Consider the following 13,449-nt stretch of genomic DNA (forward strand, 5'->3'; position numbering starts at 1 on the left):
CTCCAAATCAAAGTAATACAATTTCTAGATGTTGAGCGAAATTCCTCAATTTTTTCCGATAAAAATCACTTAGTTTTAGCTCTAGAACTTCACATATGCTCAAAATACCAAGCAAACATGGATTGAAATTTTATACAATGTTCAGGCATGGAATTTTTTTATAAAAATTGTCATTTTTTGTCATGAAAAGTAGAAAAATCTGGTATCAAAAAGGTCTGTACCAACACCTTTTTCCAACCAACAATTTTATATTCACCAAAAGACCGTAATATCCTTATACACCATTAGAAATGAACTGATTTATTTTAACTAAGAGTCCTAAATAATTATATGGATCTCCTCATTTAATTGAAACTCAATTTCGTGGTCGGATTCCCAAGGAGATGAAGTCTCAAAATAAATTTCCGATATCTATACTTAAGAAAGGATCTTCCGGTCATCATATAAATTTGTTGGCACTTTCAGATCATGAATCTGAACTAGTTTAATCAACTATTTGACAGAGGTCAACTCTTAATTAAATTTAGCAAGAATGCAACTCAATCGTCCAAAACTCATTCGGAACCTCCAAGACACAAGCTAAATATACAAATCAATTATAAAACATGTTCGGACCTGTTGGAATCATCAAATCGTCGATACGAGGCCATCTTGATTGTGGTCAAATTTAAAATAGACATAAGACCAACAATTGCATATTTTAGTAAATATTGGGCATCTTTAATTCAAAGTATCCATAAAATGAGCGACGTTAAGATATGAATCTGAGATGCATGTGTTTCGATACCTAATTAGCCAAAGATTAAAATGACCAAATTTGACAAAGATGTAAGTAGTGCATTAATCAAAGGCATTTGACGTGCTTGTTAATTTGAAATGGGAGTGCACTTAAGGGTTTGAGAAAGAAACTAAACAAAGATCAAATGATCTTTCTTGCTAAACCAAGTAACAGAACAAAAATTGATTTAGGTTACAAACAAGAACTTCAAATCTGCCTCTGTTAGTTTCTCCAATGCCTTAGAAGTACCACCGACCATCCTACAAAAAATATCAGTATTTGGCAATCAACACACTAGAGAGAGAAGGGAGGAGTGTTAGAGTAAAGGAGGAAAATCGAAAGCCAAGTGTAAAACATAATAGGTGAATAATAATATTTGTATGTTTAAACCACATTTGAGTGGAGAAGCATTTAAGTGTTTATAGTTGCAACATATAAAAAAAACTATATGAGTGAAAACCCTAAAAAAAAACTATATGAGTGAAAACCCTAAACAACCTATTTGAGCTCGTCATGTATGATCATGTTCCCCTTTTTATTAAAATAGAAGAAGAATATAAAACAACTTATTACCTTACTTCAATCCCTATCCCAACTGACTTAATTTTTAGTTGTTTCTCTTAGTTTATCATGAAATCTGAGAAAAAACATATTAAAATTACTCAAATTTTCAAGCCATCAAATTATTTTCTCCAACACACATGCAACTAGCACAATGAACTTGGAGAAACTTACCCTTCAAAAAGTAATTGCTTCTTCTCTTGCAACTCTAAGATCCTTTCCTCGATTGTATTCATAATCACAAATCTCACAATCCTAGAAATGATAAATAACATTAAGCTACCTTCATTGGTATAGTTGGTTGAAAAAATACAGCACACACCTGATTGGTTTATACTGCCCTATTCGATGGATTCTATCTTGGGCTTGCCTCTCCACAACAGCAGTCCACCAAGGATCCATCAAAAAAACCTAGAAAAGTGAAAGAGGAGAGTGAAATGTTGAGGAAAGTAGTCTAGGTCATTAAACGAATTATTATAAGTTCAAAATGTATCTATTCTTTAGGTGCACAGAGATGAACTTAAAATATCCCAAACAAAATAAATAGTTTTAACCTGAAGAGATGAAGGAATCCAACATAGATTCAAACCCCTTTGTATTTGACAATAAATGAAGAATATTCATTGACAAAGAGAGGAAAGGAAAACCTTACTTGTGATGCCACTGTGAGATTCAGGGCAAGACCTCTAGATTTCAAGCTCATAAGAAATATAATGCAATCTGGATCGTTGATAAATCTTGTAATTGCATAATCTCTTGCATTGATAGTCATGGATCCATCTAATTGAACACAATTGATGCCCGACTGCCAAATACATACAAGAAATGTTTTTTGTTGTGGCTACTGATGGAAACAATAGGGGTAGATGTGAAGGGGATAAATAAGACATGTCTTACCTTCTATAGAGAATAGTGTATGAGATCCAAAAATGATGTGAATTGGCTGAAGACTATTGCCTTTGCGGAACCATCTCTTTTAATCATGAACCTTATTTTTTCTCTCTTGATCCAATAAAAAAAGCAATGAGAATTCTATTATAAAGGATATAAATAAGACTGAAACCACATGAACAACGATTTATTATTCCTCAATTAGTTTCCACTCAAACAAGTGGGGGTGGTATTTGACGCAACATTTTCAAATGGTCAGCAAAACTTTATTTAGACCTCATGAATCCCCCATTTTTCACACAACCAAACTTAACAAGAAATTAAAGACTAAAGCCATTATCCTGAACTTTTGCATGTGTAAAGATCATCTGGTAAGTTAAATGGTATGAGATCCTTAGGGATTATATCTAGTTCCCGCAAATGATGCAGTATTGCAACCACTTGTATTCTTTGTGAGAACAAAATAAACTCCTAAAGCAAACTATAAAGGCAAGATAAGATATAGTTATTAATTGAAAAGTAGTTGTATACCAAAGCTTCTATTTTTGTGCTTGTCTGAAAATTATCAAGACAAATTCTATTCAATATACTTGAGGACCTAAATCCTTTGATAGTTGCTTTAGTTTTTCTAATCGTTTACCGTGAAATCCACTGTAATTGATTTAGAACACGAAGGGCATGAAAGTTTTCCCATAGCTGCAGAAAAATCTATCTGACACTACTTTCAAAAGACATGTGTGCAAGAAGTAACCTGCAACAATCAAAAGAGGTGCACATTTTTATAGGAGAGTCGGTTTAAGTTTCAAATGACAAAAGAATAGTAAGGAATTCATCGAATATTTCTTAGGTTGTCAATAGATGAGGTACGAGAATTTAAATCATCAAGTCCACAAGTTTAATAGAAGTCCTTTTAGTGTTATAAGGCATTCCTAAAAGCATTTCTAGTAAAAAAAAATTGAGGTCTTTCGTATGGTGTTGGAAAAGAATTTTTAGAAGACATCGTAGATGTAAATATGGAAAATATGACCAAATTAAGATTTGAAATATCCATAATATAATATACGATATATTAATATAGTGTGAGGAGGAAATCCATCAAATTCAATTTTAGTGAAGTATCAAGTTTCATGATTGAGCTTATTCCTTTATTTTATACTTTCTATTTATTTTCTTAGGGAAGTGGGAGAGTATGCAACTCACAATTGGATCTTCTATTGGATCGTGACATAAACCACATGGTTGTTCAACATAGCCAACATTAGTTGTTCTTCCACTTCTAGCCAAAGCAGTACTTGAGCATTCCACAAGGTAAGGATGATCAACTTGCCTGTGGTCAGATCAAAGATAAAATCAATCAAATATAAGAAAAAGTTTTCTAGTTATTACTTTTGAGGTAGAATCATACGATCATAGAAAGTCAAATTTCTTGCTTTAGTAAAAGAAGTTTGAACTATTTATTTCTTTAAGGGCCTAAAATTATTAAGGAAGGTCAAGAGATGCAACAGGAGAGCAAATGCATGCTAAAAACAACAAATAATCAGATGCAACTAGACACTAATAAAGTCAATTCTCGTTCTTGTTCTTGCGTGGCACTTCTTCATTCATGGAATTAAAAATATGAAATATAAAATAGGCACTACCATTTTGGCATCCAAATATTGCATCCACTTTTAAGCCAACTTATATTTAATATGATATTGTTATGTAAATACATCTACAAAAAAACATATGGATGGGAAATAAGTCCACCTCCAAATCACATGAATGTGGAAACATAGTAGGGAAGGATCACTGTTGGACTCCTTGGTAGGGTGTTCTCACGGGTGGAATTTACACTTCTTTGAATAGAAAGAATAACAATGAATATTACAACAACAACAATAGTAACATATCAAGTGTAATCCCACAAGTATATCTATTAATACAAGTAAAAAAAATAAATTAAATAGTACAGAAAAAAATGAAGGAAAAGAAGATTAATCAAATTGAAAGAAGTGCATTTTAGTACAAAATCGATCAAGGAAAGGAAAAATCAAGGTAAAACATTACCTAAGGAAAAATATAAGTGATGAAGGAAAACTTAAAATGAAAAAGGTTACAAAAAAATGGCTCAAGGGAGGATATACAAGGAAAAATCAAGCCAAGAAATTACTGAAGGAATTATTATCTCCGAGTTCTGCAATACTAAAAGATTTAACCCATTAACAAAATTAATATTTCATTTCAATGGTTTAGTGATTTTACCACAATTGTAGAAGTATTGAAATATTTCTTCTTAAGGAAAAAAAAATACATTAGATTCGATCCATACTTTGAAGTTTAATAATGAACCTATAACAAAGAATTTTATTCACGACGAAAACCAAATACAAGCAGGTACCAATACATTATTAAGAACAATTAAGTTTGAAAGCATGATATTCATACATGTCGCATGCGTGTGAGTAGATTAAAAATGTTAGCATAGTTATTCATCAATGTACCAGCTTGAATGTATCTGTACCAAAATACACCAGGAAGAAACAATATAGTGATGAGAAAAAGAATAATACACCTCTTATTTGACTCTCATTATTTACTTTTTCGCAAGATGAAATAGCTAGTGTTGATTATTTTCCATGAAAAACCGTGTAAAATGGTCACTTTATAGGATTTCCAAGAAAGGAACGTCTGAATGTTTTTAGGATGACTTAACACATGGCAATTAGATGAAACATATACAATGCAAAAGCATTTAATCCAAAGACCAGACAAAAATAATACACAAGCAAAAGACCATGAGTTGTCCCATTAAAACAAATTCAATAAGAACATCACCATGTGTAGCGAATGGAGAGCAAAGCAAAGGCAAAGATGACTTTCAAACAAACAAGGGTCTAGTTGTATAAGTATTGACAAACTTAAATTACATACGTATTAAATTGTGCCCGGCTTTCATCCCACATTGATGTGTAGTAGTCTTCTTCTTTAACATCGAAAGAATCTTTGCGCAAGGTAACTTGAATGAGAAAGTAAGTAATAGGCTAAAGAGGAGAAAGAACAATTAATAACTCTAGCACTATGTTAATATGAAAAAAAACTAATGATCCATGGAGGAAGTCCAAGATTAGCAGCCCTTTCCTTTTTAGTACGTCTTAGCTTGATGGATTTTAAAATTTTGTGTTTCAACAAAACCATCGCATCTCTACCAAACCCATGATTCCCTTGAAATTGTATGGGTGAGGCACTATACTAGAACATAAGATGTATCAACGTCTCTGTGTCAGCAACAATATTGTTTATGACAAGTAACAAAACGCATCAAAATAAGTATATCAATTAGGTAACTTACTCCATTCCACCAGCAAAAGTGCCAGAATAAATTTGTGGTGGCAATGTGGACACTCGAATGAGCTAAAATAAATACAAACACAAAAGGGAACAAATAAGAGATTTCAAAAAGGTGAAATATAAAAATATACTTCAGGAAGAAAGATTTCAACTGTCATTGAAATAGTAACAACAAAATCTCTGGTGAAAAATGAACAAATATGACAGAGTAAAAATAAAACAAATCCTCAGCTATATGTTTCTCTATCCAACCAAGTTCGATGAAAAGATAAAAAAGAAACTTTTAAGTTTACCTATTGTAGAGAGCTCTGCAATCACAATCTTTGCAGAAATAGTACGAGTAAGGAATAATTTGCAAGAAATGGACATGTCTAGAAGTAAGAATGTATTTAGTTCAGAGAATGAAGTTATGTTGGCCACAAAAGAACATTAATCACAAGAAATTACAAGTGAGTACAAATCTCCTACACGGTTCTGGAGGGGAGTACCGCTTAAGGCCCACTTATAAAAAGATTCTAGTGCAAGAATAGCTCATGTAGTGTTGTTGTATATATCTTTCACACAATGGGCATGTGTAACAATGGTGCAATCTGTTAGAAAACTCTGGATGAAGGGTTTGTCAGACAAAACCTACAAATGTGAACTTTGAACAAATTTCTCGGTCAAAAAAGCAAATATAAAACAGCCTTACCCCTAACTACCTTGTGATGGCAGAGTGGTTCGCCATGTGTACACAACCTTACCCCTACCTTGTGAAGGTAGAGAGGTTTATTAAGGTAGACCTTCAGCTTAAGTAAAACATATCAAGCAAAACCAAATATGTGGGTCTACTTGTGCAATGATTACCTCATCCAAAATAATACGATTCCATTTCATAGCGTCCAAAATCATGATATTTTTCCTGTACTCAGTCTCCACTATTGAGTAGGTAGTAATAACAAAATCATATTCCGCAAACCTGAAAATATATTTCTCCCTGTTGGCACCATGATATACAAGAACCATGTTGCTTCCTTTTGTGGTGAAGCGGTCAATCTCGTTGACCCACTGAATCATAATGACAACTGGACATATAACAAGGATTCCTTTCATTGCTGGGAGAATATAAGGGCAGGTGAGAGCAAACTAGAATCTGAAATTGCTTGCCCTATTTCACGTTTAGCAAGCACAAGAGCTATGGCTTGAACAGTCTTCCCCATCCTCATATCATCAGCAAGAATACCGCCTCTAGCTATAGATTTTTCTTGCTTTAATGCCCAAGCCAACCACTCTTTCTGGTACCTCAGCAAGGGCATGATCAAATCAGATGGATGCTCAATAGTTTCAGTCATAAACTCATTTTGACTGATGAAGTCCAGATAAAGTGTATGGTTTTCCGCCATCCACCTATTGTTCTCTTCTTTCCATTTGTGCCACATCAATACAAGGTTACCACCATTTCCTACATCAATCATTACACAATCTTCTTCTACCTGATCTTCATTTATTTTAATACTCCATTCACTCTTTGTTCTATATGATATCCTTCCTTTTGTTATATTGGGCCAAACTGCTTCCGCAGTTAAATCAATATCAACAACTCCACTAGCTTGGGCTTCATTCAACAAATTATCTGCTTCATCTGCAAAGATGATTAAACCAAAAATCACATAATTAACCATGTGCATTAACTATTCAATGCACGTCCATATTTGCTTGCATGAACTTTTGTCTTAGGTTAGCCAATAAGTATCATCCATCGGCAAAAATAAAGTCCCAACATGCTATAAAAATGTCACTGTAGTTGCAACAATTAAAAAAAAACAAATTGAAGGCATATTAATATTTGTATGAAAAATAAATGTTATATGCAATGCCTTTGTCTTTGCTCCCAATGTAATCAGAATTTGAGGATATAACAATAATGTCATCCTCATCAGAGCTCCTAATTTGGGGGCTTTGTTCTCCTAATTTCACAATCCACATTTAAGTACAACCACATCATTTAAATTTATATACAACATATAGTGGATATAGATATGTATGACACATGTCATCTCAAAGAAATGCTTCATCACACACAAAAAAAAATGAAAAGGACATTTTTACACCAAATTGGCCCACTTGTTTCTATGGATGGGAACAAACTCGTAATATTCCTATTAGGAAATATTATTTTCTCCGATAATACTCGCAAACCTTATTTAATGATCTTCCAATTTTTTCCTTTCTATTTATAAAAGTTTTGTTTTTTTTCTTAAGCATAGTAATGTGGGCATTAGACGAAATACCTTGTTTACCCCGGATGAGAGGACGTGTTGTCCCTGATACAAGAACAAGTTTTAAAGTTTTATATTTTCTCTATACTAGTATTTTATCGTTCTCTTTCTTTGTTGTTTAATTTCTTTATGTTTGATGAGTAATTCAACCATCAATCCATTTAGATTGATCTTATATTGGTGTTCGATTAATCGTAAACCTAGCTAATGAGAGGGAAGAGTGTACATGGTCATATAAGGTTCTCCCATGCATCTCTTAAAAGGCTAATGTGGGAATCTTATCATTAATAATATCAGTTCAATAAATCAACCCATTTACTCCTTAATAAAAACAAATAGTAAGTTGTCAAACATTTTCTATTATCATTGAGGTGTTGCACACTCCTTGATTATCTCTCGATACGTGTTATCTCCAATCAATACAAGTACCAGGAAACTCTATCATGAGATTTGGGAATAATTCACTTAGTCTAATTTCATTTAATATTTGAACCAAGGATTTCACTCCTTTGACTGCTAAATCATCCCACTATGGGTTGGATAAATGAACTTATGGCAGGGAAGTCATTTTCATGATTCTTTAATAGTTTCTTTTTCTAGAAAAAACATTTTTTTGACTGAAAAAATGAAAAATTCCACCATAAAAAATACTCACACAATCGGTAAGATTCAAGTTAAACAAATGCAAATTCACATCAAAATAAACTAGTAGTAAGATTGCAAATAGAAACACCAAGAAAATAAAAAGGATTAGTAAAAGAAGGATTTTTCGAGCGAACCTTCGGTTGAAGATGAGGAAGGATGAGAATGGATACTCATTTTCTACGCAAATAATTACTAGTGGAGATTTGCAGAAAAAAAATATACAATAATTGTGATGAGAGAGCGAGAGAGAGAGAAAGAGAGAGAGAGATTCTCGGTGTGTTGAGAGACACTGAGTAGGATTGTGCGGCAAGAAACCAACTTATATAGCCAGAATCAATAATGATAAAGGGTGTGATAAAAATATTTTATCTTTAACACACTTACCTTATATTGGATTTTAGTAATCAAAAGTTGACCAAATATTAAGTTGAGAGTGCTTAAGCCTTAAGCAAGCACTTACCTTATAAAATGTTTGTTTTAAGAAAAAAATTAATCTAATTACAAGTTTTGTAATATTAGATAACAAGACTATCATACTATTGGCATATCAATATGCTTTTAAAGCTATGACTAACATGCTTCAAATTAATATTGTTTATGTTATTCTTGTTACATATGAATTGAAAAAATGTTTTTAGAACTAAAATAAAAAATTATTTGCAATATTGAAATGCAACGGGCCTGTCGGAATTTGAAATATATAGTTGACACTAATTAATTAGAATAATCATCATACTTATTCTATAAGTGGGGAGTTTCATAATTGGAAGTAAGATTATGATTATATCCTTCCAAATTTAATGCAACATCTCACCTTAGAAAGAGCTAAATATACAAAAGAACTAATTTGGAAAGAGCCCATTTGAGTTTTGTTCAAGTTAAGCTTAAGTTGTGAGTTTTGGATCTACTTCAAACGACCATAACATTCAGTACAGGATGAGTTAGGTGGACCATAATATATCAAATGAATGGTCTTGGAATTCTCTTTGCAACGCCACCAAGTTTGCTAAGTTTTGAGTTTGGATGAGGGAGATATGCCCGTTTGAAGTCAGTCTGTCCAGTTAAGTTACCCAAATTAATGAGGGGTATTTTGGTATTTTCCTTACCCCATCAGCTTAAAACGTTTTTTAGTATTATTTTGGGGTCAAATCTGATTTGGGTCAGTTTTACAAAGCCTAAATTATGCTTAGGGTTTTAGAAATGAGTTCAAGAAGAGAAAAGAGGAGAAAGGGAAGAAAGATTGAGGTTTCTTGTGAATCGAGGATGTTTTTTGCCAAATCGAGGTATGTAAGTTTTCATAGTGTTGGGTTCGTTCACCCACACACCAATCATGATTTACATATTCAAATTCATCCATTAAGATTGAAAGATTTAAATTCTTGAGGAAAGGATCTTATTAATGAGCATTATTCTTGAGGGTTTTCAAGTAGATTTTCATGTAAATAAGTTGGGTAAAAGATCTAGAAGTGTTCGGAAGAAAGCATTTGATTCTATATGAATTAGGGTCAGAAAACGAGAAGAAAATTTCATCGAGTTTTTTGGGCAGGGGGATGGCGCACTGTGCCAGTAGTGTGCCAGGAAGAGCCCTCTGAAGTTTGAGGGTTGGCGCCCCACGCCACTCAATGCGCTAGGGTCGCCTGCCCCGTCCTGTATTTTCTGTCATTTGACCCGTTTGAGTTCTTTTAAAATGTACCTCTACTCCCTATTGATTCTAACTACTCTAAACTACATCTAAACATCGAGAAATCATTCATAACATGAATCAATAACCTTGAATTCATAATTCAAATTCAATGTAGAGTTAAGAGTCAAGTCTTGAGAGTTCCTTCGAGTCATTTTGACAAGTCCTTTACAATCTTTTAAAAACTCATTTTAAGACTTGAATACTTGAGTTTAAGGATGAAAAGAGTTGAGTTCTTTTTTTCAATATGATATATGGGAACTAAGTATTCCAAAGAGTAAATGTTTTTACATTTAAAATGAGAGGAAACACTGATTTCCAAAGGAGTTCATGAGGAGTTTTAGTACTATCTCTTTTAAGAGAAATCTTTTGAGTAATAATCTCAAAGTTGAGGATGAGGAAATGTTTTTAAACATATGATCTAATTTATATTATGGGAGTAGCATTGAGCACCGATATGGGGACGAGTTCAGATAGTTCAAAGTCCTCATAAACCATGTATCCAACATGGATATAAAGGGTCATATTTTTTAGATGATTCATTATTGCTTTTTAATCATAGCTTAGTGGATCCACTTAGCTGAGGAGTTCTATACCCCGACAAGGTATATGATATTTTTGCCAGCATGGGCGAGACGTTGTATCATCACACAACTCATAATGATGGTTGTCAATTAAAAAATCTCCCAAACAAAGTTTATTTTGTATTTTTCCTTACAAACTGAGTTATATTGTATTTTCCAATATATTTAGTTGCTATCTACTATTTTAAAAGCTTCTCTTTATATTTCATTATTGTCATTGCATTTATATTGAAATGATTTGACGTTGAGTTGAGATGAGGTAAGTTGTTTCTTCAGTTCCAGTTCAAGCTTATGTCATGTTTTAGATTTCCCCTTGCATGCTTGTACATTCCGTATTGATGCCATTTGGCCTGCATCTTTCATGATGCAAATACAAGTAACCAGGATCATGAACCAGCGCTTCGTTGATCCAGTACAGTTCTAGAGTTGTTTGGTGAGCCTCTTTGCTTCTGGAGGATCCTTATTTATTTATGTTATTCAGTTTTGTTAGGATGATCGGGGGTATTATTCTGAAATCCCTCATAGTAGTAGAGGCTTCATAGATAGATAGATAGATAGTAGTTCATGAGTCTTTTTCATTTTTAATTGTTAATGTTCTAGACTTGAGTTGCCTCTTTGGTTAGTTGAATGTTTATTTCTGAATATTCTAAGTTTAAGTATTTGAGAGTTTTGAGTTAAAGATTTCTTTAAAGTTCTTTTATTGTTGATTAAGTCTTCCGCTGATTATTCAGCCAGGCCAAGGGTTCGCTTAGGGAATGCAATGGTTCTCGAGTGCCAGTCGCGTCCAGGGTGTAGGTTCGGGGAATGACAAACTTTGTATCAGAGAACAGAGTTCAAGAGTCCTAGGAAGTCTATGAAGCGTGTCTGTAGAGTCCTAGTTATCAGTGTGAAGCGCGCCATGTTTATAATTAGGAGGCTGCGACATGTAGGAACTATCTTACCTCTTTCATACTCTTTTCGTGAGACAAAGTTCATCTCTATAAAGTTTCTTTCTAATTTATGCTTGCGCGTATCTTTTAGATCATGCCTCCACGGAGAGTTGTCTGAGGTCGTACAATTAGGAGGAATGTTGATCCTCAGGATCAAGGGGTCCCTAATACACTAGAAGTAACCCCAATGAGAGGTCACTAATGCTGAGTTTCGGGATGCTATCCAGATGTTGAGTCAAGTTGTGACCAACCAAGCTAGGCAACAAAGAGGGAATCGTCAGGATGTGGTTGATACATCCAGGATCCATGAGTTCTTGAGGATGAATCATCCATACTTCACTGGTTCGAGTGTCAATGAGGATCCGAAAAACTTTGTGGAAGATTTGCAGAAAGTATTTGATGTAATTCATGTTGCAGATGTTGAGTGTGTGGACCTAGCTGCATACTAAGTGAAGGGTGTTGCTAGAATATGGTACGACCAATGGAAGAAGAGAAGAGCTAAAGGTGCACCAATTGTGAGTTGGGTTATGTTCGAAGAGGCCCTCATGGGGCGTTTCCTTTCCCGTGAACTGATCGAGGCAAAGGTAAGGGAATTCCTTACTCTTAAGCAGGAATCCATGAGTGTGTATGAGTACAACCTCAAGTTCACTCAACTATCGCGCTATGCTTCAGATATGGTTGCTGACATGAGAAACAGGATGAATTTATTTGTATCAGGGCTGTCTTGTTTGTCAAGCAAATAGGGTAAGACTGCGATGTTGATAGGGGCAATAGACATATCAAGGCTGATGATCCATGTGCAACAAGTTGAGGAAGATAGTTTGAGAGAGAGAGAGAGAGAAGAGTTTTGAAATAAGATAGCTAAGACAACAGGAAATGAGTACGGGTAGCAGAAGAGTAGTGCAAACTGGTCTTCTTTTCAACACAAGCCAAATGGACTTGCTCCATCATCTGTTAGTGCACTTGCACCAAGGGACAAAGGTGAGTTCAAGAATCAGAATTTGCAGAACTTCAGAGCTAGACCTGCTCAGTCTCAAGGTAGTGTGGCACAAGGGGGTAATGGGACTCCTGTATGTGCTAAGTGTAGTAGGAACCACTCAGGAATGTGTCGTGATGGCTCCACTAGTTGCTTAAAGTGTGGTTAGAATGGTCACTTTATGACAGAGTGCCCTAAGAACAGGAAGGGTAATGGCAATGGGGGCAATAGAGCCCAATCTTCTTTAGTGGCTGTACCAGACAGAGTTGCACCTAGAGGAGCTACTTCAGGAACATGCAGAGGAGCAAACCGTTTGTATGCTATCACCAGTTGCTAAGAGCAAGAGAATTCGCCAAATGTTGTCACTAGTATGATAAAGTCTTTTCTTTTGATGTATATTCTTTGCAAGATCTAGGTGCAAGTCTATGTTTTGTGACTCCGTATATAGCTATGAGGTTCTATATTATTCCCGAACAACTTCTTGAGCCCTTCAGTGTTTCCACACCGGTTGGTGAGTCTATTCTAGCTAAGAAAGTTTATCGTGATTGTGTCATTTTTGTCAATCACAAGGACACCATGGATGACTTAGTCAAGTTAGACATGGTATATTTTGATGTTATTCTAGGTATGGACTGATTTTATGTTTGTTATGCCACAGTTGATTGTAGAAATCGAGTATTTAAGTTCCAGTTTCCTAATGAGCTAGTTATTGAGTGGAGGAGTAGTTCAGCAGTGCCTAAGGGTCGTTTTATTTCATACCTTAAGGCGAGAAAGTTTGTTTCCAAGGGGTTCATCTATCACTTATTCCGAGTTAAT

General features: G+C 34.4%; 1 protein-coding gene and 1 pseudogene across 1 annotated transcript; one reads left to right on the top strand and one right to left on the bottom strand.

Annotated features, from left to right (window-relative positions):
* Window positions 1-965: 965 nt before the first annotated feature.
* Window positions 966-7,525, bottom strand: LOC125863983 (ATP-dependent helicase rhp16-like; annotated as a pseudogene).
* A 4,359-nt stretch (window positions 7,526-11,884) lies between these two features.
* Window positions 11,885-12,970, top strand: LOC125863984 (uncharacterized). Its single transcript, XM_049543941.1, has 4 exons — window positions 11,885-12,058; window positions 12,113-12,241; window positions 12,587-12,638; window positions 12,822-12,970. Exons 1-4 carry the CDS (start codon window positions 11,885-11,887, stop codon window positions 12,968-12,970), a joined length of 504 nt encoding a protein of 167 aa, XP_049399898.1.
* The last annotated feature ends 479 nt before the right edge of the window (window positions 12,971-13,449 follow it).

The sequence above is a fragment of the Solanum stenotomum genome, chromosome 5 (genome assembly GCF_019186545.1).
Source record: "Solanum stenotomum isolate F172 chromosome 5, ASM1918654v1, whole genome shotgun sequence".
Lineage (NCBI taxonomy): Eukaryota > Viridiplantae > Streptophyta > Magnoliopsida > Solanales > Solanaceae > Solanum > Solanum stenotomum.

What these genes read in the sequence shown, in the direction of transcription:
- LOC125863984 (XM_049543941.1), top strand. Translation starts at nt 11,885, where the DNA reads ATGTTGAGTCAAGTTGTGACCAACCAAGCTAGGCAACAAAGAGGGAAT. An exon ending in GTGAACTGATCGAGGCAAAG is followed by an intron (nt 12,242 to 12,586) that starts GTAAGGGAATTC and finishes TTTCAACACAAG; the next exon opens with CCAAATGGACTTGCTCCATC. An exon ending in ACTTGCACCAAGGGACAAAG is followed by an intron (nt 12,639 to 12,821) that starts GTGAGTTCAAGA and finishes ACTTTATGACAG; the next exon opens with AGTGCCCTAAGAACAGGAAG.